The sequence below is a fragment of the Babylonia areolata genome, chromosome 5 (assembly GCF_041734735.1).
Source record: "Babylonia areolata isolate BAREFJ2019XMU chromosome 5, ASM4173473v1, whole genome shotgun sequence".
NCBI classification, from domain to species: domain Eukaryota; kingdom Metazoa; phylum Mollusca; class Gastropoda; order Neogastropoda; family Buccinidae; genus Babylonia; species Babylonia areolata.
In genome coordinates, this window is record NC_134880.1 from 17,183,403 (window position 1) to 17,210,680 (window position 27,278).

Sequence of the window (27,278 nt, forward strand, 5' to 3'; positions counted from 1 at the left end):
TTCAAAACATGGCGTCCATTGCAACAAGGAAAACCCAGCTGTAAACAATCAGTGCCACATACATTGGGCAAGACTATTACAAACTGTTGAAATTCGATGCATATGTGTCTGGTTCACTGAATCATCGTGTTTGCAGCCTAGTACTTGTAACTTTGCTTTTTTTTCCTCCTGCAACATGACTGCGGAAGTAGAGAAAGACTTGCTGAGTTTGACAGACGACGAAGAAGACTCAGATGACGAATCACTTCCAGAACTGCACGGCACGCTGAGCAAGTGGACCAACTACTTGCACGGTTGGCAAGACAGATACATAGTGCTCAAAGATGGCACATTAAGTTATTACAAGTCGGAAGGCGAAACTGCATTCGGATGCCGAGGAGCTGTCAGTTTGACCCGGGCAACAGTGACGGTGAGTGCCCTACTTGTTGCTTTGACAAGTTTGGATTGGACTCGGAACATTGTTGGTGACCACTGAGAGTGGTTGAGACACCAGTATACTGAAGTATAGTTAACAGGATACGTATTTTACATTTCAGTTTTTGGATACATATATCTCACTTCCAGTGTTTCACCCGTTTCAGTTTGCGGAAAGTTGGCCGGTGCAGTTAGCATGTAAATGAATTTGTCCGCTCTGCGTGACTGCACAGGAGAAAAGTGTGGCGTGTGGCTGATCATTGCTTTTGATGGGGTTTGCAGACTTCTATAGATCTATCCAACCAATGCCAGTGATCCTGATTGTGTTCTTACACACATGTGACATAGCCTGATATGAGGCATTGCTGTGAGGGGCAGCATTTGTTTACTAATTTGCAAACATATGCAGAATTTCAGGAGAAATATTTCTTTTGAGTTAGATATTATAAATAATTAAATGAAGAATCTCTTTACTAAACTACTACTAGAAATATTAATAATAACAGGTTGATATAGGTTAGGCCTACATCATAGAACTAAACAAGTTAACTATCACTTTATTTGGAAACCCAGGCTATTGAGAAATCTGGATGTATACATTTACCAACTGATGTGATGTACCAGTGAATTCTTGACACATGACTAGCTTTAAAGTTAAGTGCTGTTGCTGGCTTGATATCTTATGTGCTGCATGTGTTCATGACTGAAGACAACATGTTAAACTAAGTGAAAGTTGCTTCTGTTCTGTGGTTGTATGTATAGTGCCACATCAGCATAACAATTAACATGACTTAGAACTTAGTACCCAATAACTTTATTGATAATCCTTTTAGTATGGTTTTCTGAAATAAATTTAAGAAACAGAATAAGCTTGTATTGTTGTAAAGGTTTTGATTCAGTGCTCAAAAGTTGTTGGTAAAAGGCATAAAAGTCTAAGTCAGTTGTGTGACTGAAATAAGAGCAGAAAAGAGTACTGTGAGACTACATCATTACATACATGTGTGAGTGTACATGTATGCTGCATGTATGTATCATTGCATACTAAACTGTGTGTTTGTATGCAGTGGCATTCATGTACAAAGAAGGGATAGGAGGATAGTGGGGATAGGGGAACAAGGTAGGAGCGAAGGGGAAGTATAAAAGGGAGAAAGTTAATGTTACTGATTTTAATAAAAGAATTTAGAAAAAAAATTTTTGTGACAAGATGCATTTTTCTATTTTTTGTACACCATAATTTTGAGTTGAGTGCATGCATTTTTAAATTTTTTTATTTGCTTCTTAGAGTTAGATTATGTGTTCACACAACAGAAGAAATTTTAAGTCAGACTGTCAAAGGAAATAAACTCTTTTTTAATGATGTTGAATTGAACTGAATTCACATTTGTTGTGTGCAGCCCCATCAGTTTGATGAGTGCCGTTTTGATGTCAGCGTCAATGACAGTGTCTGGTATCTGCGAGGTCTGTCACCAGAAGAACGACAACAGTGGGTTGATTCCATAGAACATCACAAGGTCTGTGGAACATTTGGATCACTGCAGTTGTGGTTGCTTACAATGTAAAATGCCTTACAATTTTTACTTACATGGCAACTTTACAAAATATACTGTATGTTTCTTCAACTTCACAATCAGTTGTTGAGTTTTATTGTAAAAGTGATTCTGGTAGGCATGAGGTCAGGCGAGTCCAAATTTATGTGTTATGACGTGGGTGAACAAGCAACTACTGAGTTTTATTAAAAGTAATATTTGTTGACATTAGTCACTAAAGATGCAAATTCAGAGATGATTAGGTAAAACTGGGATTTGCTAAACTTCCACTAGCTGTTGAAAGATACATAGTGGGTCTTTTGAGCAATGCTGAAGGGAAATAGAAGTTGGCGGTTGCCATAGATTTAGATTTAAATTTGCTATAGATTTGCCAATACAGTGTCCATGACAGTCTGGGCTCAGATTCTGGTCTCACCTTTTCTCCATATACTGAAAAATCTAACTTAGCATCTAGTCGATCAGTTGTGACAATTAACCTAAGTCCTTTGTGCAACATACACACTGAAGAAGAACCCATTGCAACGAGAACTTTGTCTGCTGGCAAATTCGGTAGAAGAATTCCACTCTGATATGTAGACCAATATATGCTTCAGTCAAGGCCTGACTTCCTAGGTTATGCTGCTGGTCAGGCATCTGCCTAGCAGACATAATGTAACATGGATGGATTTGTCCAAAGCAATGAAGTTTCCTCGAGAAACTGAGATGGAAACTGTTGAATTGAAATTGTTTTCAATGGAAAAACTTTGTGTTCCAGCAAGCGGAGTCAGGGTATGGCAGCGAGAACAACTTGCGCCGCCATGGATCCATCATGTCCTTGACCTCTGGCACAAGTCTGTCAACTGCTTCTGCTTCTTCCTTCAAGGTCAGGGCAATAATACCAACATGCAGTCTTGTATACCTGTGTGCTGTTATTGATACCTGCACTGTTTCATCAGTAAATACTGGTACTGTCTTGTATACTCATTACTGTATTGAGTACTGTGTACTGTCATCAGTATATACCTGCTGTCTTGTGTACTTGTGTTGTTTTTGATACCTGTCACCAGTGCCTGTTCTGTTAATGTTATTAATACCTACTTGTTGTCATCAGTACATACACAATATCCTAAATCTTTTTTATCAGTACCTCAGTAACACGTGTGATGCTGTTAACAGTACATACATGCTGTCATCAATGTATACATGTTGTCATCAATACCTACACTATGCTGTGCTGTCATCAATACATACATTCTGTTATCAATACCTACATGGTCAATTGTATGCCTATCAATTCCTGCATGCTGTCTTGTATACCTATGCTGTTTCTGATACCTAGACGTTGTCATCCAAACCTACATTCTGTCAACAATTCCTACATGCTGTCTTGTACACATGTTATCAATACCTATATGCTGTATTGTACACATGTTAACAATACCTACATGCTGTCTTGTACACCTGTTATCAGTACCTACATACTGTCTAGTACTCATGTTATCAATACCTACATGCTGTCTTGTACACCTGTTATCAGTACCTACATGCTGTCTTGTACACCTGTTATCAATACCTACATGATGTCTTGTACATGTTTAACAGGCATGCCTACCATTGCTGAGGGCCTGTATTTGTCCCGGAAAATTGATAAAATGGACAGGTGTCCTGGAAATACGGATATTTGCTGCATGTCCTGGGAAAAAAAAAAATCGACCATAACATTATTTTCCGAAGTATCTATTGGGTACGGTTACAAGTGTACCCTTAGATGACTTTCCAACCATTGCCAAGTACACTTCGTTAAGACTTATGGAAATACTGCCGAATATTACCAAAGCCATTTCGTGAAAAACCGGAACTGTCCGAAGAGTACTGAAGCCATTTTCATGATTTTGTGAAAGGCTGCTCAATTTCCGTTTGTATCGCAAAAAGATGTATCGCACACATACACAAAATATTCAAACGATGATATCTTAAAAACTATTTGAGGTATTGATCTGAAATTTTGCATGTTTTTTTTCCTTGTTATTGTCTTCAACATGAGACATTAGCCAGTTATATGATACTTGAAAGAATGAGTGGTCCTAACTTATTTCCATCACCGGCAAAGTAAATTGGGCAAGACCAATGCACATGCGGATAAGCACTGACTTTTTGAACATTTTTTCCTTGTTTGCAGTCGTTGCTTTTGGCTGTAAGACGATTGTTGTATGTTTGCTGAGATGTTCCTGAAAATAATCTGTCCCTGATTCTAATATGTGTTGTTTCTGAAAAGCAACTTTGGGGGTAGGCATGCCTGATGTTATCAGTACCTACAAGCTGTCAAAAGCTGTGTGCGGTGTGCTCTGTGAACAGAGAGGCCATGGACTGAGGGAGAAGCTGGCAGAGATGGAGACGTTCCGGGACATCCTGTGCCGACAGGTGGACACCCTGCAGAGCTACTTCGACAGCTGTGCCTCCGCCCTGCAGCATGGACGCCCCCATGATTGTCAGTACTGCCCTGTGGGGGGAGGGGTGGGGTGGGGTGGGGGGGAGGGGGAGTCATTGAGAATATCGTTATCATCATTTGTGGGGTCAGTGAGAATATCATTATCACTTAGGGTCAACGAGAATATCTTTATCACTTTGGGGGGGGGGGGGGGGGGGGTCAATGAGCATGTCATTTTCATCACTTGGGGGGGTCAGTGAGAATATCACTATCACTTGGAGGGTCAATGAGCATGTCATTATCACTTGGGGGGTCAATGAGCATGTCATTATCACTTGGGGGGTCAGTGAGCATATCTTTATCACTTGGGGGTTCAGTGAGCATATCATCATCACTTGGGGGTCAAAAGAATATCATTGTCACTTTGGGGGGTCAATGATCATATCATCATCATCAGCTGGAGATAAATTGAGAATCACCTGGCAGGCGCAATAGCCAAATGGTTAAAGTGTTGGACTTTCAACCTGAGGGTCCCGGGTTCGAATCTTGGTGACGGCACCTGGTGGGTAAAAGGTGGAGATTTTTCCAATCTCCCAGGTCAACATATGTGCAGACCTGCTAGTGCCTGAATCCCCTTTGTGTGTATACACACGCAGAAGATCAAATACGCACGTTAAAGATCCTGTGATCTATGTCAGCGTTGTTGGATTATGGAAACAATAACATACCCAGCATGCACACCCCCGAAAATGGAGTATGGCTGCCTAAATGGCAGGGTAAATGAACAAAATGGTCATACACGTAAAATGTTACATGTTTGTCTGAGTGTGTGTGTGTGTGCCTGAAACCTGATTGAATGACACAGGAAACAAATGATGAGCGCCCAATGGTAGCCATCAGTCAGCTCCACTCATGAAGGCAGCCAGTTGTGCAAATGACCCTTTGTTTGTAAAGCGCTTAGAGCTTGGTCTCTGACCGAGGATGGGCGCTATATAAGTATCCATATCAATCAATCCAAAAAAAACCAAAAAACCGAAGAGCACATCATCATTATCATTTGGTGGTCAATAAGAATATCACCATCACTTGTATTTGTATTTGTTTTGTATTTGTATTTCTTTTTATCACAACAGAAATTCGGGCTGCTCTCCCCAGGGAGAGCGCGTCGCTACACTACAGTGCCACCCTTTTTTTTTGTTGTATTTTTTCCTGCATGCAGTTTTATTTGTTTTTCCTACCGAAGTGGATTTTTCTACAGAATTTTGCCAGGAACAACCATTTTGTTGCTGTGGGTTTTTTTACGTGCGCTAAGTGCATGCTGCACACGGGACCTCTGTTTATTGTCTCATCCAAATGACTTGCGTCAAGATCACCACTCAAGGTCTAGTGGAGGGGGAGAAAATATTGGCAGCTGAGCCGTGATTCGAACCAGTGTGCTCAGATTCTCTCACTTCCTAGGCGGACACGTTACCTCTAGGCCATCACTCCACTCCACTCACTTTTGGGGGGATCAATGAGCATATCATCATTATCTCCTGGAGATCATTGAGAATATCTTCACATCGCAGTGAAAATAGCATCATTATCACACGGGGGGTCCATGAGAATAGCACGTTTGCCAGGAAGTCCATGAGAATAGATTCATCATCCCCGTGTGGGTCAGTGAGAATAGCATCATCACCTTGGTTGGGGAAGGAGAGGAAGGGAGGAGGGAGGTAAAGTGGTTATGGGAACTGGTAGGTCTTCGTGTAAGGAGCAGTGAGAATATCACTATCACCTCACCTCAGGGTGGGAAGGGGGTATAGGGGGGTTACAAAGGGAAGGGAAAGACAGTTAAAGTTGAAAAGAGGGAAAGCGTGTATCTGTGTATGTGTTTAATGCTTATTGTAAACTGCTTTTAGCTCCCTTTAAGGGAGGAAAGCGCTCAACAAGTATTCATTATCATGACTATTATTATTATTATTATTATTGTCATTATGGTTGCGGAGTGAAGGTGATGACAGGTGAAGTGGGCCATGTTTCAGTGCCAGAGGATCTGGAGGACGACATTGACCTGGAACACAGTGTGCCAGACGTCCACTGCTCACAGGCCGACAGTGTCAGGCTGCGGGGGAAAGATCTGGGTGAGTTACCCCTGTTTTTCCACTTGTTTCTGTTACTGCCCTTGTCTCCACTCTGTTTCTGTTTTTTCCGGGCTGTTTCCATCGCCGCCATGTTTCTATACTGTTCCCATGTTTCCACACAGTTTACACTGCTGCGGTGTTTCCACATTGTTTCCATGTTTCCATACTGTTTCCATGTTTCACACTGTTTCCGTCATTGCCATGTGTCCACACTATTTCATTGTTTCCACACTGTTTCCATCATTGCCATGTGTCCACACTATTTCCATCACTGCCTTATTTCCATACTATTTCATTGTTCCCACACAGTTTGCATCACTGCTTTGTTTCTACACTGTTTCCATGTTTGCACGCTGTTTCCATCACTGCCATGTTTCCACACTATTTCCATCACTGCTATGTTTCCACACTATTTCCATCAGTGCTATGTTTCCACACTGTTTCCATCACTAATGTGTGTCCACACTGTTTCCATCACTGCTATGTTTCCACTGTTTCCATCACTGCTATGTTTCCACACTGTTCCCATGTTTTCACACTGTTTCCATCACTGCTATGCTTCCACACTGTTTCCAACATTGCTATGTTTCCACACTGTTTCCATCACTGCTATGTTTCCACACTGTTTCCATCACTGCTATGTTTCCACACTGTTTCTATCACTGCTATGTTTCCACACTGTTTCCATGTTTCCACACTGTTTCCATCACTTCTGTGTTTCCACATTGTTTCCATGTTTGCCTCAAGGCCTGACTAAGCGCGTTGGGTTACGCTGCTGGTCAGGCATCTGCTTGGCAGATGTGGTGTAGCATATATGGATTTGTCCGAACGCAGTGACGCCTCCTTGAGCTACTGAAACTGAAACTGAAACTTCCATGTTTGCACACTATTTCCATCACTGCCATGTATCTGGACTATTTCCATGTTTCAACACTGTTTCACTCACTGTTATATTTCCACACTGTTCAGGTCACAGTTGTGTTTCCCCATTGATTGCATGTACCCACCACTGACATGTTTCCACACTGTTTCCATTAGTGCCGTGTTTCCACACTATTTCCATCATGGCAGTTTCCACATTGTTGCCTTGTCGACACACTTTTTTTTCATGTTTCCATCACTTGCCTTGCAAGCCGTTTGCCATGTTTCCACACTGTTGCAGAGTCGGTGTTGTCGCAGCATGGAGGGCACAGCATGGACTTCAAAGGGGAGTCGATCACATTCAAGGCCACCACGGCCGGAATCATTGCCACCCTGTCGCACTGCATCGACCTGATGGCACAGCGAGAAGAGGCCTGGAAGAGACGGCTGGACAGAGTGAGTGTGTATATTTGATGGTATGAATACTTATGTAGTGCCTATCCTTGGTCGGAAACCAAGTATAAGTGCTTTACAAACACGGGAGTCATTTGCACAAAGGTTGCCTACCTGGGTAGAGCCGACTCCACATTTGGACGCTCGTTGTGGATTACAGTATCTTTAATGTGCGTATTTGATCTTCTGCATGCACATTCACACAAAGGGGGTTCAGGCTCTAATAGGTGTGCACATATGTTGACCTGGGAGATCAGAAAAATATCCACCCTTTTCCTATCTGGCGCTGTTATCCAGATTTGAACTGGGCACCTTCAGATTGAAAGTCCAGCGCTTTAACCACTCGGCTCTTGTGCACACTGTTTGTGCATGTCATACCATCAGTCTTTCACACTGTCAGTGTGGACTGCCCATTTGTCTGCTAGGTTTGGGAAGGATGCTCCTGGAGAAATCAACATAAGAGAGAAGAGGGGGAAGAACTCAGAACTGTATCATGCAAGGAAGAACTCAGAAGAGTATTACTTGAGGAAGAACTGTGACCTATCTTACCCAAGGCTGGCAATTTAGGTTTGGTCTGTTCTTCCAGTGTGTCTTTACAAACCCACAAGCAATACACAGTGCACAAAGCACAAAAGATCAACACAGAAAGGTGATCTTGTACATGGGACTGTGAATGGGGTGGGGTGTGACAGATGATCATCATGTGGATAAATTCCCAAACAAGATTTGTGACACCACTGGTCTGATATAGGACATTGTGTGTGTTTGTGTGTGTGTGTGTGTTTGTGTGTGTGTGTGTGTGTCTGTGTCTGTGTCTGTGTCTGTGTGCATGTGTATATGTGACTGTACATCTGTGTCTCTGTTTCTGTGTCTGTCTGCCTGTTCATGTGTGTGTGTTTGCGTTTGTTTGCGTTCGTGTGATACTTATTTGATTATGTCTTTCTCATCTGTAAAGAATGCACGCATGTGTGTATGTGTGTGTGTGTGTGTATGTATGTATATGTGTGCATGTATGTGTGTGTGTGTGTGTGTGTGTGTATGTGTGTGCGTGCATGTGTGTAAAACTGTGTTTTACCTGTGACAGGAGGTGGAGAAAAGGAAGAAGTACGAACAGGCTCACAAGGCTGTGCTGGCGGAGAGAAAACTGCACGTGGTGGGAGGGCCTGACTATGAGGTCAGTGGTCACCTCTGTCTGAAGGGTAGGGAACAGGGGGATGGGATGGAACAGTTTCAGTCATGAAATAGTGTGTCTTTTTTTTTTTTTTTAAATGTCTCAGGGTAGAAGTTATGAACTGTATATGAAATTTTGGTGTTGAATAAAAGTGTTTGCAGATATAATTATGTTCATGTCATTGTGCAGTGCATTCTGCTCCTTCATTCGTGGGCTGCAACTCCCTTGTTTACTCATATATACAAATGGGCTTTTATGTATATGACCGTTTTTATCCCTGCCATTTAGGCAGTCACACTCCCGTTTTTGTAGGGGTGCATGCCAGGTATGTTCTTGTTTCCATAACCCACCAAATGCTGACATGAATTACAGGATCTTCGACATGCGTATTTGATCTTTTGCATGTGTATACACATGAAGGGGGTTCAGGCTGTAGCAGGTCTGCACATTTGGTGACCTTGGGGATGGATTAATCTCCACCCCTTACCCACCAGGCGCTGTGACCACGATACGAACCGAGGACCGTCAGATTGAAAGTCCTATGCTTTAAGTACTTGGCTGTTGCACCCGTCTTAATAATAATAATAATAATACAACATAGTTTTTCTATGGCACGATATCCAGCACCAATGCTGCTCAAAGCGCCTTACATCATAGTTGACTATAAACATGCCTTAAAAAAACCATATCAACTGCTATCTGACAATGGAAAGCATCCAGTGTGTTCATATGAATGCAAAAGCACACTAAAGATTATAAAAGCTGTGAAGTAAATAAGGCTTATATTAAAACAAAATGCATTTCATAGAACACACACACACACACACACACTCACTCACACTCACACACACACACACACACACACACACACACACACTCAAACACGCACGCGCGCACACACACACACACACACACACACATATAAATGTCCCTCCCTTACAGACACACACACACTGACATTAAATATCAACTGCGCTAAAAACAAAATTGCATAAGCATTAAAATATTTCTTATTTTTTAACATAGAATTCTGTTTGGACATAGTAACATGCCTACACATTTACACACGCGTACCAGAGCACTGTAACCTCACAAACACATGCACGCATGCACACAGGCACGCACACACACGCACGCACGCCCATTAAAAATAACCAGATAGAAAAAATGACATCACATCTAAGACCGAAACTACATAAAATACACAAAGCATTAAACAGGACTGTAAAAATACTAGCACAAAGATACTTGCCAACAAGCATACCTTGGTTTAACCATTCCGTTGTTCAGAGCATGTGGTTTATGGCTTTTTGCACTGTCCTACAGGAGGGGTCTCACTGTATGATTATAGTCACAATGTGTGGTGATGGCCGACTTACAGTGGTTGGTGATGGCTCACTTTTGGCTCACTTTTAACTGTCCCACAGGAGGGGTCTCACTGTATGATTACTGTCACAATGTGTGGTGATGGCTGACTTACAGTGGTTGGTGATGGCTCACTTTTGGCTCACTTTTAACTGTCCCACAGGAGGGGTCTCACTGTATGATTACTGTCACAATGTGTGGTGATGGCTGACTTACAGTGGTTGGTGATGGCTCACTTTTAACTGTCCCACAGGAGGGGCCTCACTGTATGATTACTGTCACAATGTGTGGTGATGGCTGACTTACAGTGGTTGGTGATGGCTCACTTTTAACTGTCCCACAGGAGAGGCCTCACTGTATGATTACTGTCACAATGTGTGGTGATGGCTGACTTACAGTGGTTGGTGATGGCTCACTTTTAACTGTCCCACAGGAGAGGCCTCACTGTATGATTACTGTCACAATGTGTGGTGATGGCTGACTTACAGTGGTTGGTGATGGCTCACTTTTAACTGTCCCACAGGAGGGGTCTCACTGTATGATTACTGTCACAATGTGTGGTGATGGCTGACTTACAGTGGTTAGTGATGGCTCACTTTTAACTGTCTACAGGAGGGGTCTCACTGTATGGTTACTGTCACAATGTGTGGTGATGGCTGACTTACAGTGGTTGGTGATGGCTCACTTTTAACTGTCCCACAGGAGGGGTCTCACTGTATGATTACTGTCACAATGTGTGGTGATGGCTGACTTACAGTGGTTGGTGATGGCTCACTTTTAACTGTCCCACAGGAGGGGTCTCACTGTATGATTACTGTCACAATGTGTGGTGATGGCTGACTTACAGTGGTTGGTGATGGCTCACTTTTAACTGTCCCACAGGAGGGGTCTCACTGTATGATTACTGTCACAATGTGTGGTGATGGCTGACTTACAGTGGTTGGTGATGGCTCACTTTCAACTGTCCCACAGGAGGGGTCTCACTGTATGATTACTGTCACAATGTGTGGTGATGGCTGACTTACAGTGGTTGGTGATGGCTCACTTTTAACTGTCCTACAGGAGGGGCCTCACTGTATGATCACGGAAGATGAGTTCTACGATGCTGTTGATGCCACTCTGGACAAACTGGAAAAAGAGGAAGAAAAGGTAAGCTTCCTCTTCATAAAGCTGGGGAAAATGCAATTGGAAAAAAAAAATGATGACAACACACAGACTTCCTTTGTGCAAGGGGACACAAAAGTACCCTTTGTTTTTGAATAAAAAAAAGAAAAAAAAAAAGAAGGAAATAATTTGGTGAATGGAGAATTGATGAAGTAAGAGCAGGTTGTGTCCATTGTAGGCTGAACAGAACTTGGGGCAGGCTTAACAATGTAGAACAATACAAAACAATATAGAATATTACTGGACACATGGCTGTTTCACTGCTGGACAGCCAGATCAGGGTTTTCTTCTTCTTCGTTCGTGGCGTGCACCTCCCACGTTCACTTGCATGTACATGAGTGGGCTTTTATGTGTAAGACCGTTTTTACCCCACCATGTAGGCAGCCATACTTCGTTTTCAGGGGTGTGCATGCTGGGTATGTTCTTGTTTCCATAACCATCACGGGATCTTTAACGTGTGTAATTGATCTTCTGCTTGTGTATACACACAAAGGGGGTTCAGGCATAAGCAGGTCTGCACATATGTTGACTTGGGAGATTGGAAAACTCTCCACCCTTTACCTGCCAGGCGGCGTTACCGAGATTCAAACCCGGGACCCTCAGATTGAAAGTTCAAGGCTTTAACCACTTGGCTATTGCGCCCATCATCAGGGTTATAAAACTTCCAGGTGACCTGATGGTGACAGTGACCAATACATGGCGGTTGCATGACCAGTGTCACAATGATTCTGTTCAAGAGGATCTTGTCTAAGACAGCGGGTGAAGGGCTAGGTGTGAGGGATCTGGTCTAGGACTGTGGGTGAAAGGCTAGGTGTGAGGGATCTGGTCTAAGACAGCGGGTGAAGGGCTAGGTGTGAAGGATCTGGTCTAGGACTGTGGGTGAAAGGCTAGGTGTGAGGGATCTGGTCTAGGACTGTGGGTGAAAGGCGAGGTGTGAGGGATCTGGTCTAGGACTGTAGGTGAAAGGCTAGGTGTGAGGGATCTGGTCTAGGACTGTAGGTGAAAGGCTAGGTGTAAGGGATCTGAAACAAAAAAAATAAATGTCTTCACCCTGATAATGTGTGAGGGATCTTGTCTAGGAGTGTGGGTTAAAAATAGTTGTGAGGGATCCTATCTTGGACTGGGTGAATGGCGACTGCAATATCTGGACTGTTAAGTCTCAACTTTTCCCCTCAGTTTTGACTCCTGCAACTGAAACAATGATTGCGACTTATTTGTGGATTTTCCTGATTCTGTGTTCAGCAGCATTATCAAATCTGTTTGTAGCCATGTTCTCTAGTCTGTTCTTAACTTCATTTCAGCTGGTTTTGACTGTTATGAATTCTTCATGAAGGAGCTGGTTATAATAATGTTAACTGTTCATTGTTTTTGTCTGAATTTTTACACGGTTCTGAATCGCTTTTGCCCACAGCTTCCATCAAGTAGGAAACAGGACAAAATGCTTAAGATACAGCATTGAAATTGAAGGTGATTGACCTGGCCATTGGAAAAGGTCTGAGGGACCCTGTCCAGGAGTTTGGGTGAAGGACTGGACGTGCAGAATCTTGTTGGTGGAGTGGATGGAATCTTGGTGGAATGGATGATTGATGGATTGGTGCTTGGGTTGGTTGGTTTTATTTTAGCTTTATTTGAGGTGTGGGTTTTTTTGTTTGTTTTTCTTTGGTTACAGAGATGACTGATGTGATAATGGATTTAGAGGTTGGCAGACGATGGATGTGAGATGATTTCTCTTGCATGTTTAGTCACATCAAATACTTAATTTGATGTCCATGTGCAGAAGAAGAAGGAGCAGAAACGTCCACCCCGCCCAGAACAGAAGATAGCATTGTCTCCGTCACACCCACGCTATGCAGAGGTGAGTCGTCCTGTGACAATAGTGTTGCAGGTGTCGGAGAAAATAAAGTATCCTTGTGTTTTGTGTTTTGAAACTGCATGTGTAAATGTGATACATGGTGTTTATGGCTTTTTTTTTTGACTTGTCAGATCAGCTGTGTAAAAATAGTGTGTTGTGTGGCATGAAATGATAAATGCCCCACACCCTTAAATGGCTGTGAAACAGGTGTGTGTATATTCTCACCTTGATAATGGCTGTGAAACAGGTGTGTGTATATTCTCACCTTGATAATGGCTGTGAAACAGGTGTGTGTGTGTTCTCACCTTGATCATGGCTGTGAAACAGGTGCGTGTGTGTTCTCACCTTGATAATGGCTGTGAAACAGGTGTGTGTGTGTTCTCACCTTGATAATGGCTGTGAAGCAGGTGTGTGTGTGTTTTCACCATGATAATGGCTGTGAAACAAGTGTGTGGTGTGAAATGATAATTGTCCACACCTTGATAATGGCTTTGAAATGGGTGTCATGCAAAATGAGAAATGCCTACACCTTGATAGTGAATAATGGCTTTAAAACAGGTGTGGTGTGTGAAATTATAAATGTCCACACCCTGATAATGGCTGTGAAACAGGTGTGTCATGTTAAATGATAAATGTCTTCACCCTGATAATGTCTGTGATACAGGTGTGTCATGTGAAATGATAAATGTCATCACCCTGATAATGTCTGTGAAACAGGTGTGGTGTGAAATGATAAATGTCTTCACCCTGATAGTGTCTGTGAAATAGGTGTAGTGTGAAATGATAAATGTCTTCACCCTGATAATGGCTGTGGAACAGGTGTGTTATGTGAAATGATAAATCTCTTCACCCTGATAATGTCTGTGAATCAGGTGTGTGGTGTGAAATGATGAATGTTCCCACACTGACGATGGCTGTGTGTGACTGTGCTCAGATCAACGATGTGACCAATACCCACCTGCGCCGACTGCTGGACTCACAGGATGACCTGTGGCAGTGCATTGCTGACCAGGGAGACCTCAAAGTCTACAAGCGGGAACTGGAGGAAAATGGGGTGGTCATCGACCCGGTCAAGGCTGTTTGCACTGTCAAGGTTTGTCCGTGTGTTCCCTGCTTCACTGGGTGTGAAGATCAGATGATGTCTTTTGTACTGTTAACTCACTCCGGATGAAAAGTTTTCTCTCTTGCTTTTCCCTACAGACGACCCATTTGTTAGGGTTAGGAAAAAAAATAACAAAAAATACAAAACTTAAAGTAACTGAATGAAACTCATGTACTTGACCCACTGACCCCTCTCCTCACGTCGTGTGAACGCCCACCCTCCTTCCTCTTCACTGTTCTCAGAAGCTGAGTCACTATCAGTACCTTCTTCCTGGTAGCTTTCTTCACTGCAGATACTTTATTCAACATCTTCATCATCTTCGTCGATGTCAAAACCTTCAGTTTGAGGCATTTCAATCACTTCAGCGGTGGTAAAAGCCACTGTTGTGATCTAGTTTGCTCCAAAAATTTCCACTTGCTTCGCCTACAACGCCATTTTCGATACATGTGCAGATTAGCTTGTCGTGTGGGGTCCTGAACTCACTGGCTTGCTGTGGAGTGTGTTGTTACACAATCTCATGACGAAACTTTCCATTCGACCCTTGACACATTCACAATGCCCGGTGCAGCTGTGATTGTTATGCTACCCCATGAGGAAAATGTGGAACAAATTTTAATTCTCGAAACTGCTATAGCGTTCCGTCGTCCGGAACGCTACCTTACGTCAGGAGCGCTGTAGCATTCCATCGTAGGGAGTGAGTTAACCTGGATTATCTGCAGATTGTTGCAGCAAACAGGGTTTGGGCAACTGGGTCTTCCTGGCGACATCATTTTTTTGTACTGTAAAACTGTGGGAGGTTTTTGTTTGTATTTTCTTAAACACAGGATTTCATATATTCATAAAGATGGATATACACTGATGTAGATTTCCCCCCGAACCAAACACACTTCAAAATTTCACCATAAATTTTCAGTTAACAAAATCAAATGCTTTCTCAAAATCTGTTGAAATTAATACACTTTGAAGGTGGGTATTTTCCAAGTGATGTACATTATCGTACCAGATTTTTAAATTGTCATCATGGAATTGTTTTGGAATAGAGCCTGTTTGATGTCATGCATGTGCTATTTTCTTAATGTGTCATGCACCTTGTGCTGTTTTCGTAATGTGTCATGGCCCATGTGCTGTTTTCACAATGTGTCATGCACTCCTGTGCTGTGTTCACTATGTGTCATGCACCCTGTTCTGTGCTCACAATGTGTCATGAACTCCTGTGCCATTTTCACAATGTGTCATGAACTCCTGTGCCATTTTCACAGTGTGTCATGAACCCCTGTGCCATTTTCACAGTGTGTCATGAACCCCTGTGCCTTGTTCACTACATGTTGTGAACCCCTGTGCCATGTTCACTTTGTGTCATGAAACTCTGTGCTGTATTTCAGAAAATCACTGGTCATGAGGTGTGTCATTACTTCTGGGACTTCGATACTCGTTTGGAGTGGGAGGGTGAGTGTAACTCCCAACCTGTTTGTAAGATCTCGTGTAACTCTGTGTGTGTGTGTGTGTGTGTGTGTGTGTGTGTGTGTGTGTGTGTGAGACAGTGAGAGAGTATAACCTAGATTAACTTAACCGCTTCAGTGCCTCATGATGTACCATAAATTTCGGTCTAATGAGCGCTCTGGTATATAAGCCGCACCCACTAAATTGGAAAAAAAGAAGAACTTCATACGCACATAAGCCGCACTGGCTTATAAGCTGCACTTATTACTGCTACTGGAACACATACCAGTACTACGGAAAAGCTGTCAATACTGTAGGTTATAAAATAAACACAAGTGGAAACAACACAAAGAAGAGCAAGCGAAAATACTGCTAGTGCCACAAAAAAACAAAAAACAAAAAACAAAAAAAAACCAACAGAAAAAATAAGATCCATAATTTAGGGATAGTCACATTTATTCAACATCGTCCTGCTCACTGAATCCACTTCGTCTTCAGTGTCCGAGTTGAAGAGAACCAGCACAGCTTCCTCCACCATCTTGTCACTGACTTCAGCCTCACTTTCACTTGATGAACATGAACGCAAGGTGGAGGTTGCTGCTGGTTCGTCGCTTGCACTGTCGTCTGCTGGTCGATCGCCTTCAATTTGAAGGCTGCATCATAGGCATTACATCACGTTTTCGGCATGATGAGGGTGTGCGCTTGAGCAGAGTAGAACTGACTGCTGATCTGAAGGCTTCAGTGTGTGCGGATTTGATTTTTAAAACGTTAACAGTTAGTACACTAACCTAAAGCTCTTCCAAAGATTCATGAACAGAAATCATGATTTTGGTGAGTTGAAGGGCAGCTTAGAATAGACGAGAACGTAACACTCCTGGGATCGTTAAAGTTCTCATATAAGCCGCAGAGGTTGAAGCTGGGAGAAAAAGTCGCGGCTTATAGACCGAACTTGACTGTACATATGTATGTCCACAAAAATGCTTTGCTATTTGCCCCATGACATACATACATACATACATACATATATATATATATATATATATATATATCAGTGTCATTTCAGCATTTCTCACAGTTCTATTTTAAAGTTGATGTGTCCCAATAGCCACCAGTCAGAAAACATAGTATAACTACTTTAATTATCTGTGAGGAGCAGCAGGCCTGAACAATTGTTACTTTGTAAACATTATCTTCCATTTACAGTGTTGTGTGTTACATTACTACAAAGTCATTTGATTTAATGTTACAGTTTGACATTGTGAAGACAGAAGGGTTGTAAGAGTTATCTTCCATTTACAGTTCAGTGTGTAACATTACCAAGTCATGTGATTTAATGTTGAAGTTGGATATTGTGAGGACAAAAGGATTATAAAATGTAAAACTTATTGTGCGTGTGATGGCTAAGTTTCATCATGGTAACTGTTGCCGTGTGGTGGTGGTTGTTGTCACAGCAACACTGGAGAATACGCAGGTGGTGGAATGGCTGTCGGACGACACATTCATCAACAACAACGTCATCAAGCGGGTGTGGCCGGCCTCACAGCGTGATGCCTGCTTCTGGTCCCACATCCGACACATCACCGCCAACAATGATGAGGGGCCCGACAAGTGGATCGTCGTCAACTACTCTTGTGAACACCCCAACTGTCCAGTACGTGACCTGCAGTGTGCAAAATTACCCCAACTGCCCTGTGGTTAATGTCTAGACACTATTCTGCAGCTTGCAAAATTGCACCAATTCTGTATGTAAAGTGTATATTACATTATTCAAAATCACCCCAACTGTCCAGTACCTAATGTCTAGACACCATTCTGCAGCGTGCAGAATTACACCCATTGTTCTGTATGTAAAGTGTAGACTACTCTGTTTGTGAAATGATTCAAACTGTCCTGCACGTAACGCGTATAGTACATTATGCCAAATCACCCTAATTGTTCTGTACCTGTTGTCTAGACACCATTCTGCAGCGTGCAGAATTACACCCATTGTTCTGTATGTAAAGTGTATGCTACTGTTTGTGAAATAATTCCAACTTTCCAATGTAACATGTATGGTACATTATGCCAAATCACCCTAATTGTCCTGTACTTAATGTGTAGATACTGGCCTGTGCTAAGTCATCCCAACTGTCCCGTATTTACCCTGAAGTATGTAAAATCACCTCAGCTGCCTAGTATATAATGTGTATGCACTAGCTTTCAGTATGTAAAATCACCTAAACTGTCCTGTACTTGATTAGTAGGCACTGTTCTACAGTGTTTAAAACCACACAAACTGTCCAGTTTGTAATGTGTAGACACTATCTGCAGTATGCAAAATCACCCCTTTGTCCTGTTTGTGACCTGTAGACACTAACCTTTGGTTCACAATGTCACAAGATGTGCTGCTTTATGGAACTGAACTGTGTGTTTTGTGAACAGGGTGGGAAGTATGTTCGCATCACCATGAACGTGGCTATGATCTGTCAGACCATCATCGAGCCCCCATCGAATGGAGGAGACATCACACGTGACAACATCACCTGCAAAATCATCTATACTGCAGAGGGTACTGCACTGTCTGTCTGTGTCTGTCTGTCTGATCATTCTTTCAGGATTTTTTTTATATGTTTTTTTTTTTATTGATATGGATACTTATATAGCGCCAATCCTTGGTCGGATGCCAAGCTCTAAGTGCTTTACAAACACGGGGTCATTTGCACAACAGGCTACCTACCTGGTGGCTGCCCTTGGGCGCTCATCATTTGTTTCCTGTGTCATTCAATCAGATTTCAGGCACGTACACCTACGCACAGACAGACATGTAACATTTTACATGTATGACCGTTTTGCGTATTTACCCTGCCATGTAGGCAGCCATACTCTGTTTTTGGGGGGTGCATGCTGGGTATGTTCTTGCTTCCATAACCCACCAAACGTTGACACGGATTACAGGATCTTTTACGTGGGTATTTGATTTTTTGCGTGCATATACACATGAAAGGGGGTCAGGCACTAGCAGGTCTGCACATATGTTGACTTAGGAGATCGGAAAAATCTCCACCCTTTACCCACCAGGCGCCATCACTGAGATTCAAACTCGTGACCCCCAGATTTAAAGTCCAATGCTTTAAGCATTCAGTTATTGTGCCGTGTTTAGGTTTGGAGCATTACTTACTATTTACTTACTGCTCATTATACCCTCTGGCATATGTAAAGCAGCAACAGAGTCTTCTGTTGCAGATTCTGTAACAAAGCTTTTTTGTATGGGACTGCTCTTTATCAGTGTTTTGATTGGTGAGAAAAAAAGTGCAAAAGGTTTGTGAAAAGAAATAAAACTGTAACAGTAAAATGACTGGAAACATTTCGCTTCTTTACAACTTTTATTACGCTCTTCCCAAAAATGCACTGTCATTATAATTAGAATGTGTGGAAAAAACAGATTTTGTTTTATTATTAAGTTAGTTTTGGTGTTGAGAGACAAATGAATGAATCAAAGTTTCTGTGGACATTACACACACATGTATGCACACACACACACACACACACACACACACACACAGAGTGGAGACAGGTTTATTATATCACTTGAAAGTTGTAAACACATACATGAGCTAAAATGATAATGAACACACACACACACACACACACACACACAGACACACACACACATACACACCTATACATATGCACGCACATACACACACACACACACACACACACACACACACACACACACACAAAAGAAACAGTACAATGTTTTATCACTACGTGTTGTGTGTTGCACAGTGAACCCTGGGGGGTGGGCCCCGGCCTCCGTCCTGCGCTCTGTGTACAAGCGGGAGTACCCCAAGTTCCTTCGCCGCTTCACGCAGTACGTCCTGGACAAGACAGCTGACAAACCCATTCTCTTCTGACGGGAGTCCCTGAGGAGTGGGAGCAACTGATCCATTCTGTTCTGGAGCAGTCCCTGAGGAGTGCCATGGGACAGTTGACGGGTCCATTTTGTCCTGGGGGAGTTCCGAAGGAGTGCTTGTGGAGCAGCTGATAGGTCCATTCTGTTCTGGGGGAGTCCCTAAGGAGTTCTGTGGAACAGTTGACAGGTCCATTCTGTTCTGACGAGAGTCCCAAAAGAGTGTTGATCGGTCCAGTCTGCTTTAGAGGAGTCCCTAAGGAGTGCTGTGGAACAGTTGACTGTGCTGTGATGAGATGACTGTTTCAGTTTCTTTGCTCTCTCTCTTCAACATCTGCCAGAACTGCCGTTTCTTAAGAAGTCTGTTTTGTTGAGGTGGACATCTTTCCTTCTTTCTTTGAAATCCGTTGTTGCTTGAGTGGTGTCTTTCTTTTTTTGGTACTGATTTTTGTTGACTGATTCTTTGTCTGAATTTTATGTTGTTTGGTTGAGAGTTTGAGAGTGAGTGAAGAAGTTAATTGTAGAAACATAATAATGATAATGTTTATACATGTCAGAGTTTATTAGGTTGGGAAGATAAATCGTTGTGTTTATATGTTTTGCTTTTTTTTTTCCACACGCATACTCACACACTCACACATGTACGCATGCGCACACAAACACGTACACATGTATGCCTCACAGTCGTGGCAGCCATTCCAGAGCAGGCAGTGAAGTGAGAGTGAAAGCTGATAGGTATTACAATGCTCTAGCAGTTGTCAGATACATGTGAGGTGGTTGGGGCAGCTGGAATGATGGAGTACACACACAGTTTGTTTCAACATGTCCCAGCGTGCAGACATATCCATTTATCAGCTGGGCCACATCCACTTCAAAAAAAAAAAAAAAAAAAAAAAAGGAAAAGAAAAGGGGGCAAAATGTTGCTCCTCATGGATGGACTTGACCGTGACAATTCAGGTTGGTGTTTTTTCCCCATGGACAGGTGTGACAATTACAGGGTGGTGGTTTTATTGTTTCTGTTTCATTTCATTGTTATTGTGGTTGTCAAGAAAAGAGTGGTAAGTGGATTGGTTCCTTGCAGAGCAATATATGTCTGCAAGTGCTGGGGGGAGGGTGAAGATCCCAAAAAGTTGAGTGGCACATAGCCTGAGAAACAGAGGAAGGAAAATAGAGGTTACCTATTTCGGGAGGTTATCGGCTGTAGCTGCTGCTTTCGTTTTCTCCGCATAGGCGGGTAGTAGTTTGCACAGGACAGGAATCAGACCCCTGCTGGAGTCTGCACTAGTGGGTCACAGTAATTATGTTACTTAAACGTAATTTTAGGAAGAAAATTTCCTTTCTTATGGATGGATGTGACAGTGACAATTCAGGGTGGTGGTGTTTTCCCATGGACAGGTGTGACAGTGACAGTGCAGAGTGGTGGTGTTTCCCATGAACAGGTGTGACATTATAGGGTGGTGGTGTTTCCCATGAACAGGTGTGACAGGACAGGGTGGTGGTGGTGTTTCCCATGAACAGGTGTGACATTATAGGGTGGTGGTGTTTCCCATGAACAGGTGTGACAGGACAGGGTGGTGGTGTTTCCCATGAACAGGTGTGACAAGACAGGGTGGTGGTGGTGTTTCCCATGAACAGGTGTGAGAGTGACAACAGAGTGGTGGTGTTTCCCATGGACAGGTGTGAGAGTGACAATACAGGTTGGTGGTGTTTCCCAAGGACAGGTGTGAGAGTGACAATACAGGTTGGTGGTGTTTCCCATGAACAGGTGTGAGAGTGACAACAGAGTGGTGGTGTTTCCCATGGACAGGTGTGAGAGTGACAATACAGGTTGGTGGTGTTTCCCAAGGACAGGTGTAACATTAGAAGGTGGTGGTGTTTCCCATGGACAGATGTGAGAGTGACAATACAGAGTGGTGGTGTTTCCCAAGGACAGGTGTAACATTAGAAGGTGGTGGTGTTTCCCATGGACAAGTGTGACAGTGACAACGCAGGGTGGTGGTGTTTCCCATAGACAGGTGTGACAGAACATAGGGTGGTGGTGTTTCCCTTGGACAGGTGTGACAGTGACAATACAGAGTGGTGGTGTTTCCCATGGACAGGTGTGACAGTGACAATACAGGGTGGTGGTGTTTCCCATGGACAGATGTGACAAATACTGGGTGGTGGTGTTTCCCATGGACAGGTGTGACAGTGACAATACAGAGTGGTGGTGTTTCCCATGGACAGGTGTGACAGTGACATCGCAGGGTGGTGGTGTTTCCCATAGACAGGTGTGACAGAACATAGGGTGGTGGTGTTTCCCTTGGACAGGTGTGACAGTGACAATACAGAGTGGTGGTGTTTCCCTTGAACAGGTGTGACAGAACATAGGGTGGTGGTGTTTCCCTTGAACAGGTGTGACAGTGACATTACAGGGTGGTGGTGTTTCCCATGGACAGGTGTGACAGTGACAATACAGGGTGGTGGTGTTTCCCATGGACAGGTGTGACAGTGACAATACAGGGTGGTGGTGTTTCCCATGGACAGATGTGACAAATACTGGGTGGTGGTGTTTCACATGGACAGGGGACAGGTGTGACAATTACAGGGTGAAGGTGTTTCCCATGGACAGGTGTGACAATTACAGGGTGGTGGTGTTTCCCATGGACAGATGTGACAAATACTGGGTGGTGGTGTTTCACATGGACAGGGGACAGGTGTGACAATTACAGGGTGAAGGTGTTTCCTGTGTTGGCTGACATTCCAGTTGCTGATGGTTGTTGTTTAGGATGGACGGGGCATACACCTGTTTAATACTGGACTTTCATTTTGTTCACCTTGCTAATAACTGTACTGATCCTGCATCACATTCAGCCTGTTAAGTATGCTGACCTTTCATAATGTTCGTTATACCAATATTCATCACGTTCATTACACTGATCTTTCATCTTGCTCATCATGTTCTTTATACTAACTGACCTTGGTGTTCATCATTGTTCATAATACTGATCCTTCTTCATGTCCATCATACTGATCCTTTATTGTTAACATCACGTTCATTATACTGATCCTTTACCATGTTAATTATACTGATCTTTCATTTTGTTCATCATGTTCTTTATACTGTTTAACTGACCTTTATGTTCATCAGGTTCATAATACTGATCCACCCATCATGTCCACTATGCTGATTCCTTTTTGTTAACATCATGTTCGTTATAGTTTATACTGGTCTTGCACTGTGTTCATTTTTCTGATAGTTTATCATGTTCATTGTACTGATCCTTTGTCGTGTTCATTATACTTATCCATCATGTTAGTCATTGTTCACGTTTTACCTAGATTCTTTCATTTTACTTATCCCTCATCAATTTTCATGTTAGTCAGGTTCATTATACTTTTCCTTTGTAATGTTCATCATGGGTTTTATACTGATCTCTCATCTTGTCAGCATATGTTCAACTGCTGATGTACAATGCAATATTTTATTTATTAGATGTGCATGCCCTTGTTGAAATGTTTGTAAATGGATCTAACTGCTTTTTTTTTTGGTGTGTTTCTGTGTGTGATGTTCAAGTGTATTAGAAAAAGTGTATGTTCACTGCCTTTGCTTGTTTCATATTTACTTTTATATCTTTTCACTAACAACAAAAAAAAAAAAAAAAAAAAAATGATATTAGACAAAGAGAGAGAGAGAGAGAGGTATGTTTGTATGCATGCCTGTGTGATGCCAAAAGAGAGAGTCAGATTGAAATGAGGGACATTGCAGTGTTCTGTGTGTGTCAGACTGAAATGAGAGGACATTTCAGTGTAACGAACACTGTCTTGCTGTGATAATTATGTTTATAACATTGAATAACATTCTTATCCATTGTTCATATGATCAGCAGCATCCCGTGTGAATTGAATATGTCTAATATATATAAAAACTGTTTGTAAAGTTTCCTGATGTGAACATGTTGAAATCCTAAGATTTTATTTCAAACTACTAATTAACGCACACTTCCCATGGTCCATGTCTGAGATTTAAAAAAAAAAGAAAGAAGAAAAATCAAGGATGCTCATTTGTGTAATGTGCTTGGGGTTAAAAAAATAAACACCAACTGAAATGGACACTTGATGCATGAACAATGTGTATACATGTGTCTGTGGTGTGGAACTATAAACATGTACACAGACAGATTGTTGTATAGCAGTAGATACATATACACAGTCAGGTCAGTGGTGTGGTAGTACAGATATATATATATATATATATATATATATATATATATATATATATATATATAGACAGGTTTGTGGTGTGGAAGTACAGACAAATTGATACAATCAGGTCTGTTGTGTAGCAGTACATACATATACACTGCCAGGTCTGTGATGTGGTAGTACAGACATTGTTGAGCTGCACTACGGACATTTACACAGAGAGGTCTGACAGTACAGACATATACAGTCAGGTCTGTGGTGTGACAGTACAGACATATACAGTCAGGTCTGTGGTGTGATAGTACAGACATATACAGTCAGTTCTGTGGTGTGGCAGTACAGATATATACACAGACAGGTCTGTGGTGTGATAGTACAGACATATACACAGACAGGTCTGTGGTGTGGCAGTACAGATATATACACAGTCAGGTCTGTGGTGTGATAGTACAGACATATACAGTCAGGTCTGTGGTGTGATAGTACAGACATATACACAGACAGGTCTGTGGTGTGGCAGTACAGATATATACACAGTCAGGTCTGTGGTGTGATAGTACAGACATATACAGTCAGGTCTGTGGTGTGATAGTACAGACATATACAGTCAAGTCTGTGGTGTGATAGTACAGACATATACACAGTCAAGTCTGTGGTGTGATAGTACAGACATATACACAGTCAGGTCTGTGGTGTGACAGTACAGACATATACAGTCAGGTCTGTGGTGTGATAGTACAGACATATACAGTCAGGTCTGTGGTGTGACAGTACAGACATATACAGTCAGGTCTGTGGTGTGATAGTACAGACATATACAGTCAGGTCTGTGGTGTGATAGTACAGACATATACACAGACAAGTCTGTGGTGTGACAGTACAGACATATACACAGACAAGTCTGTGGTGTGACAGTACAGACATATACACAGACAGGTCTGTGGTGTGGCAGAACAGACATGCACAGACATTTTGCATTGTGGCAGTACAGACATAGTACAAACATACAGACGTGTCAGTCATGTACACAGGTACGAGGTGTGGCAGTACAGACATACCCTCAGTACAAACATACAGACGTATCCGTCATATACTCTTACCAGGTTAGAGTTGTGGCCGTAAGTATAGTCAGTACAGACATACAGACGTGTCAGTCATGTATACAGGTTTGATGTGTGGCAGTACAGACATATAGACAGACAGATCTATGGTGTGGCAGTACAGATAAGTACACAGACAGGTCTGTGGTGTGGCAGTACAGATATATACAGACAGGTCTGTGGTGTGACAGTACAGTACAGACACGGGGCTGGCAGACAGATCCGCCCCAAGCAGCAACTCCCTTCAGTCCTGGGGGAAGGAAACCCGACACACGCATCTTGTCCTGAGTGGAGAAGGCTGTCCGTAAATGAAAAATACAGTGCTGAAATGAAAAAAATACAGTGTTGAAAAGCAAGGAGGCAATGGCGCCCATTTTGTTGTTGTTGAAAACTTTAGTGTCTGGGTGGAGCGGCACTTAAGACATTTGAAAAATACAGTTCTGGAAAAAAAAAAGTGTTGAAATGAAAAATGAAAAAAAAATACGGTGTTGAAAAGCAAGAGGCCAACGCCCATTTTTTTTGTTTGTTGTTGTTGAAAACTTTAGTGTCTGGGTGGAGCTGCACTACAGACATTTGAAAAATACAGTGTTGAAATGAAAAAAAAAAAAATACAGTGTTGAAATGAAAAAAAATACAGTGTTGAAATGAAAAAAATAGTGTTGAAATGAAAAAAATACAGTGTTGAAAAGCAAGGGGCCAACGCCCACTTTTTTGTTTTTGTTGAAAAGTTTAGTGTCTGGGTGGAGCTGCACTGACTACTGTATGTCATGTCACACTGAGTAGTGTCTGAGCTTTCCTTGACCTAGTGTGAATTCTTTAGTGCTTGTATACTAAATAAACAGTCCCTTTCTCACTTATTCCATTATCATAAAGCGCCATTATTAACATGCATGCATGCACATGTGAAGCACAAATTACTAAGGAGAAACACGCTCACTGCATTTCGAGCAAGCGGAACAACAGTCGTGTCTTCAACGTGACGAGGGTCATAAACAGGATGGACGCAGTGGATGTGTCAGGGACGGTATGTGTATCTGGTGTGTACGGTACAGCTCTCCACAGCAGTAGAGAGGCCTCTGTTCATCTCAACACGACTTAACATTTACGGCGTTCCTTCCACACTTAACGCCAGTGGCAGCAAGTAAGGACATGTTCAACACGGCGGCTTTCGTTTCTTTGTTCCTGGCTGTTAGTGTTAGTGTGCGGTGCGCACCCCCGCAGTCTGCTGGCTTTTCCACCTTCATCTTCCCCCTCCACCCCTACCCGGCTCTGTGCTTGGGGAGTCATCACCTCCACCTCTACCCCCCTTGCCCCCCTCGCCCCCTTCTTGCCTGGCATCACCCACCTCTCCACCTCTCCCTCCTACTACTCCCCTCAGTGCCCCGCATCACAAACCCGAGGGAAGGGTGTGGGGGGAGAGGAGGGGAGGAGAGAAGGTGGGGGTCCCCATTCAGCACAACACTGACGCCAGCTGAATAACACACATAATTTTTATATCCCCCCCCCCCCTTTTTTTTTCTTTTTTTAAAATACAAGACTGCTGCTGCGGAAACTCATACATAATTTTTTATTTTATTATTGTTATCTCTCTAGGTCTGTCTCCGGGCCTGGCTGTCTGTGTCTGTGGATGTGTGTGTGTGTGTGTGTGTGTGCGTGTGTGTGTGTGAACTGGTCGCGTGCACACACACACACACACACACACACACACACACACACACACACACACACACACACACACACACACACACACACACACACACACCTGAATAGATATGTACAAATTCGCATGCTAACAGGTAACAGGATCCACGGTGATACTGCACAAATCAGACAAGAGAGACTGCACGTGAATATCTCATGCACATGAAACCATGAAAGGAACGAATGTCTGAGAGGACTGACAACAGGAAATTCCTTGACTTGGCATTCTGTACTGTGTGACCACAGTATGTCCATGGAACTCGCTTGGGTTCTCTTGACTTTCATAAACATATCAAGATGTATCGACAAAATATACAGACAAAATAAAACCCCTAAAGTTATGTGTCGAAACCCGGTTGCACATTTCTTCGTCTTCCTCCACCCCCATTTTTTTTTCTCTTTTAAATATGTTTTGATGAGATAGCAACATGAGGCCGGCTTTGCCATAAAAAGCGGAACTAATGTTGAAAGCACATAGCCATAGAACTCGAATCAAAACTT

The 27,278-nt window shown here is 42.7% G+C and overlaps 1 protein-coding gene across 9 annotated transcripts; it reads left to right on the top strand.

The window, feature by feature from the left end:
* LOC143281978 (ceramide transfer protein-like) lies at positions 1-23,444 on the top strand. 9 transcript variants are annotated; one of them, XM_076587344.1, is made up of 16 exons: positions 1-409; positions 1,809-1,925; positions 2,716-2,823; positions 4,296-4,428; positions 6,393-6,491; positions 7,654-7,808; positions 8,890-8,979; positions 11,404-11,490; positions 13,283-13,360; positions 14,292-14,450; positions 15,842-15,905; positions 17,351-17,550; positions 18,321-18,447; positions 19,668-22,145; positions 22,186-22,424; positions 22,510-23,444. In XM_076587344.1, exons 1-14 carry the CDS (start codon positions 176-178, stop codon positions 19,793-19,795), a joined length of 1,779 nt encoding a protein of 592 aa, XP_076443459.1. In that variant the 5' UTR covers positions 1-175; the 3' UTR covers positions 19,796-22,145; positions 22,186-22,424; positions 22,510-23,444. The 9 variants fall into 9 exon arrangements, with proteins under 9 accessions (XP_076443459.1, XP_076443460.1, XP_076443462.1 ...); XM_076587345.1 differs by having other exon boundaries at positions 19,668-22,101; positions 22,146-22,424; XM_076587347.1 differs by having other exon boundaries at positions 19,668-22,101; positions 22,230-22,424.
* Positions 23,445-27,278: the final 3,834 nt, after the last annotated feature.

Bases quoted from the DNA above. Each gene is read 5' to 3' on its own strand.
- LOC143281978 (XM_076587343.1), top strand. From the start codon at position 176: ATGACTGCGGAAGTAGAGAAAGACTTGCTGAGTTTGACAGACGACGAA. The intron at 2,824-4,295 runs GTCAGGGCAATA...CTCTGTGAACAG, and splicing joins CTTCTGCTTCTTCCTTCAAG to AGAGGCCATGGACTGAGGGA. The intron at 18,448-19,667 runs GTACTGCACTGT...TGTGTTGCACAG, and splicing joins AATCATCTATACTGCAGAGG to TGAACCCTGGGGGGTGGGCC.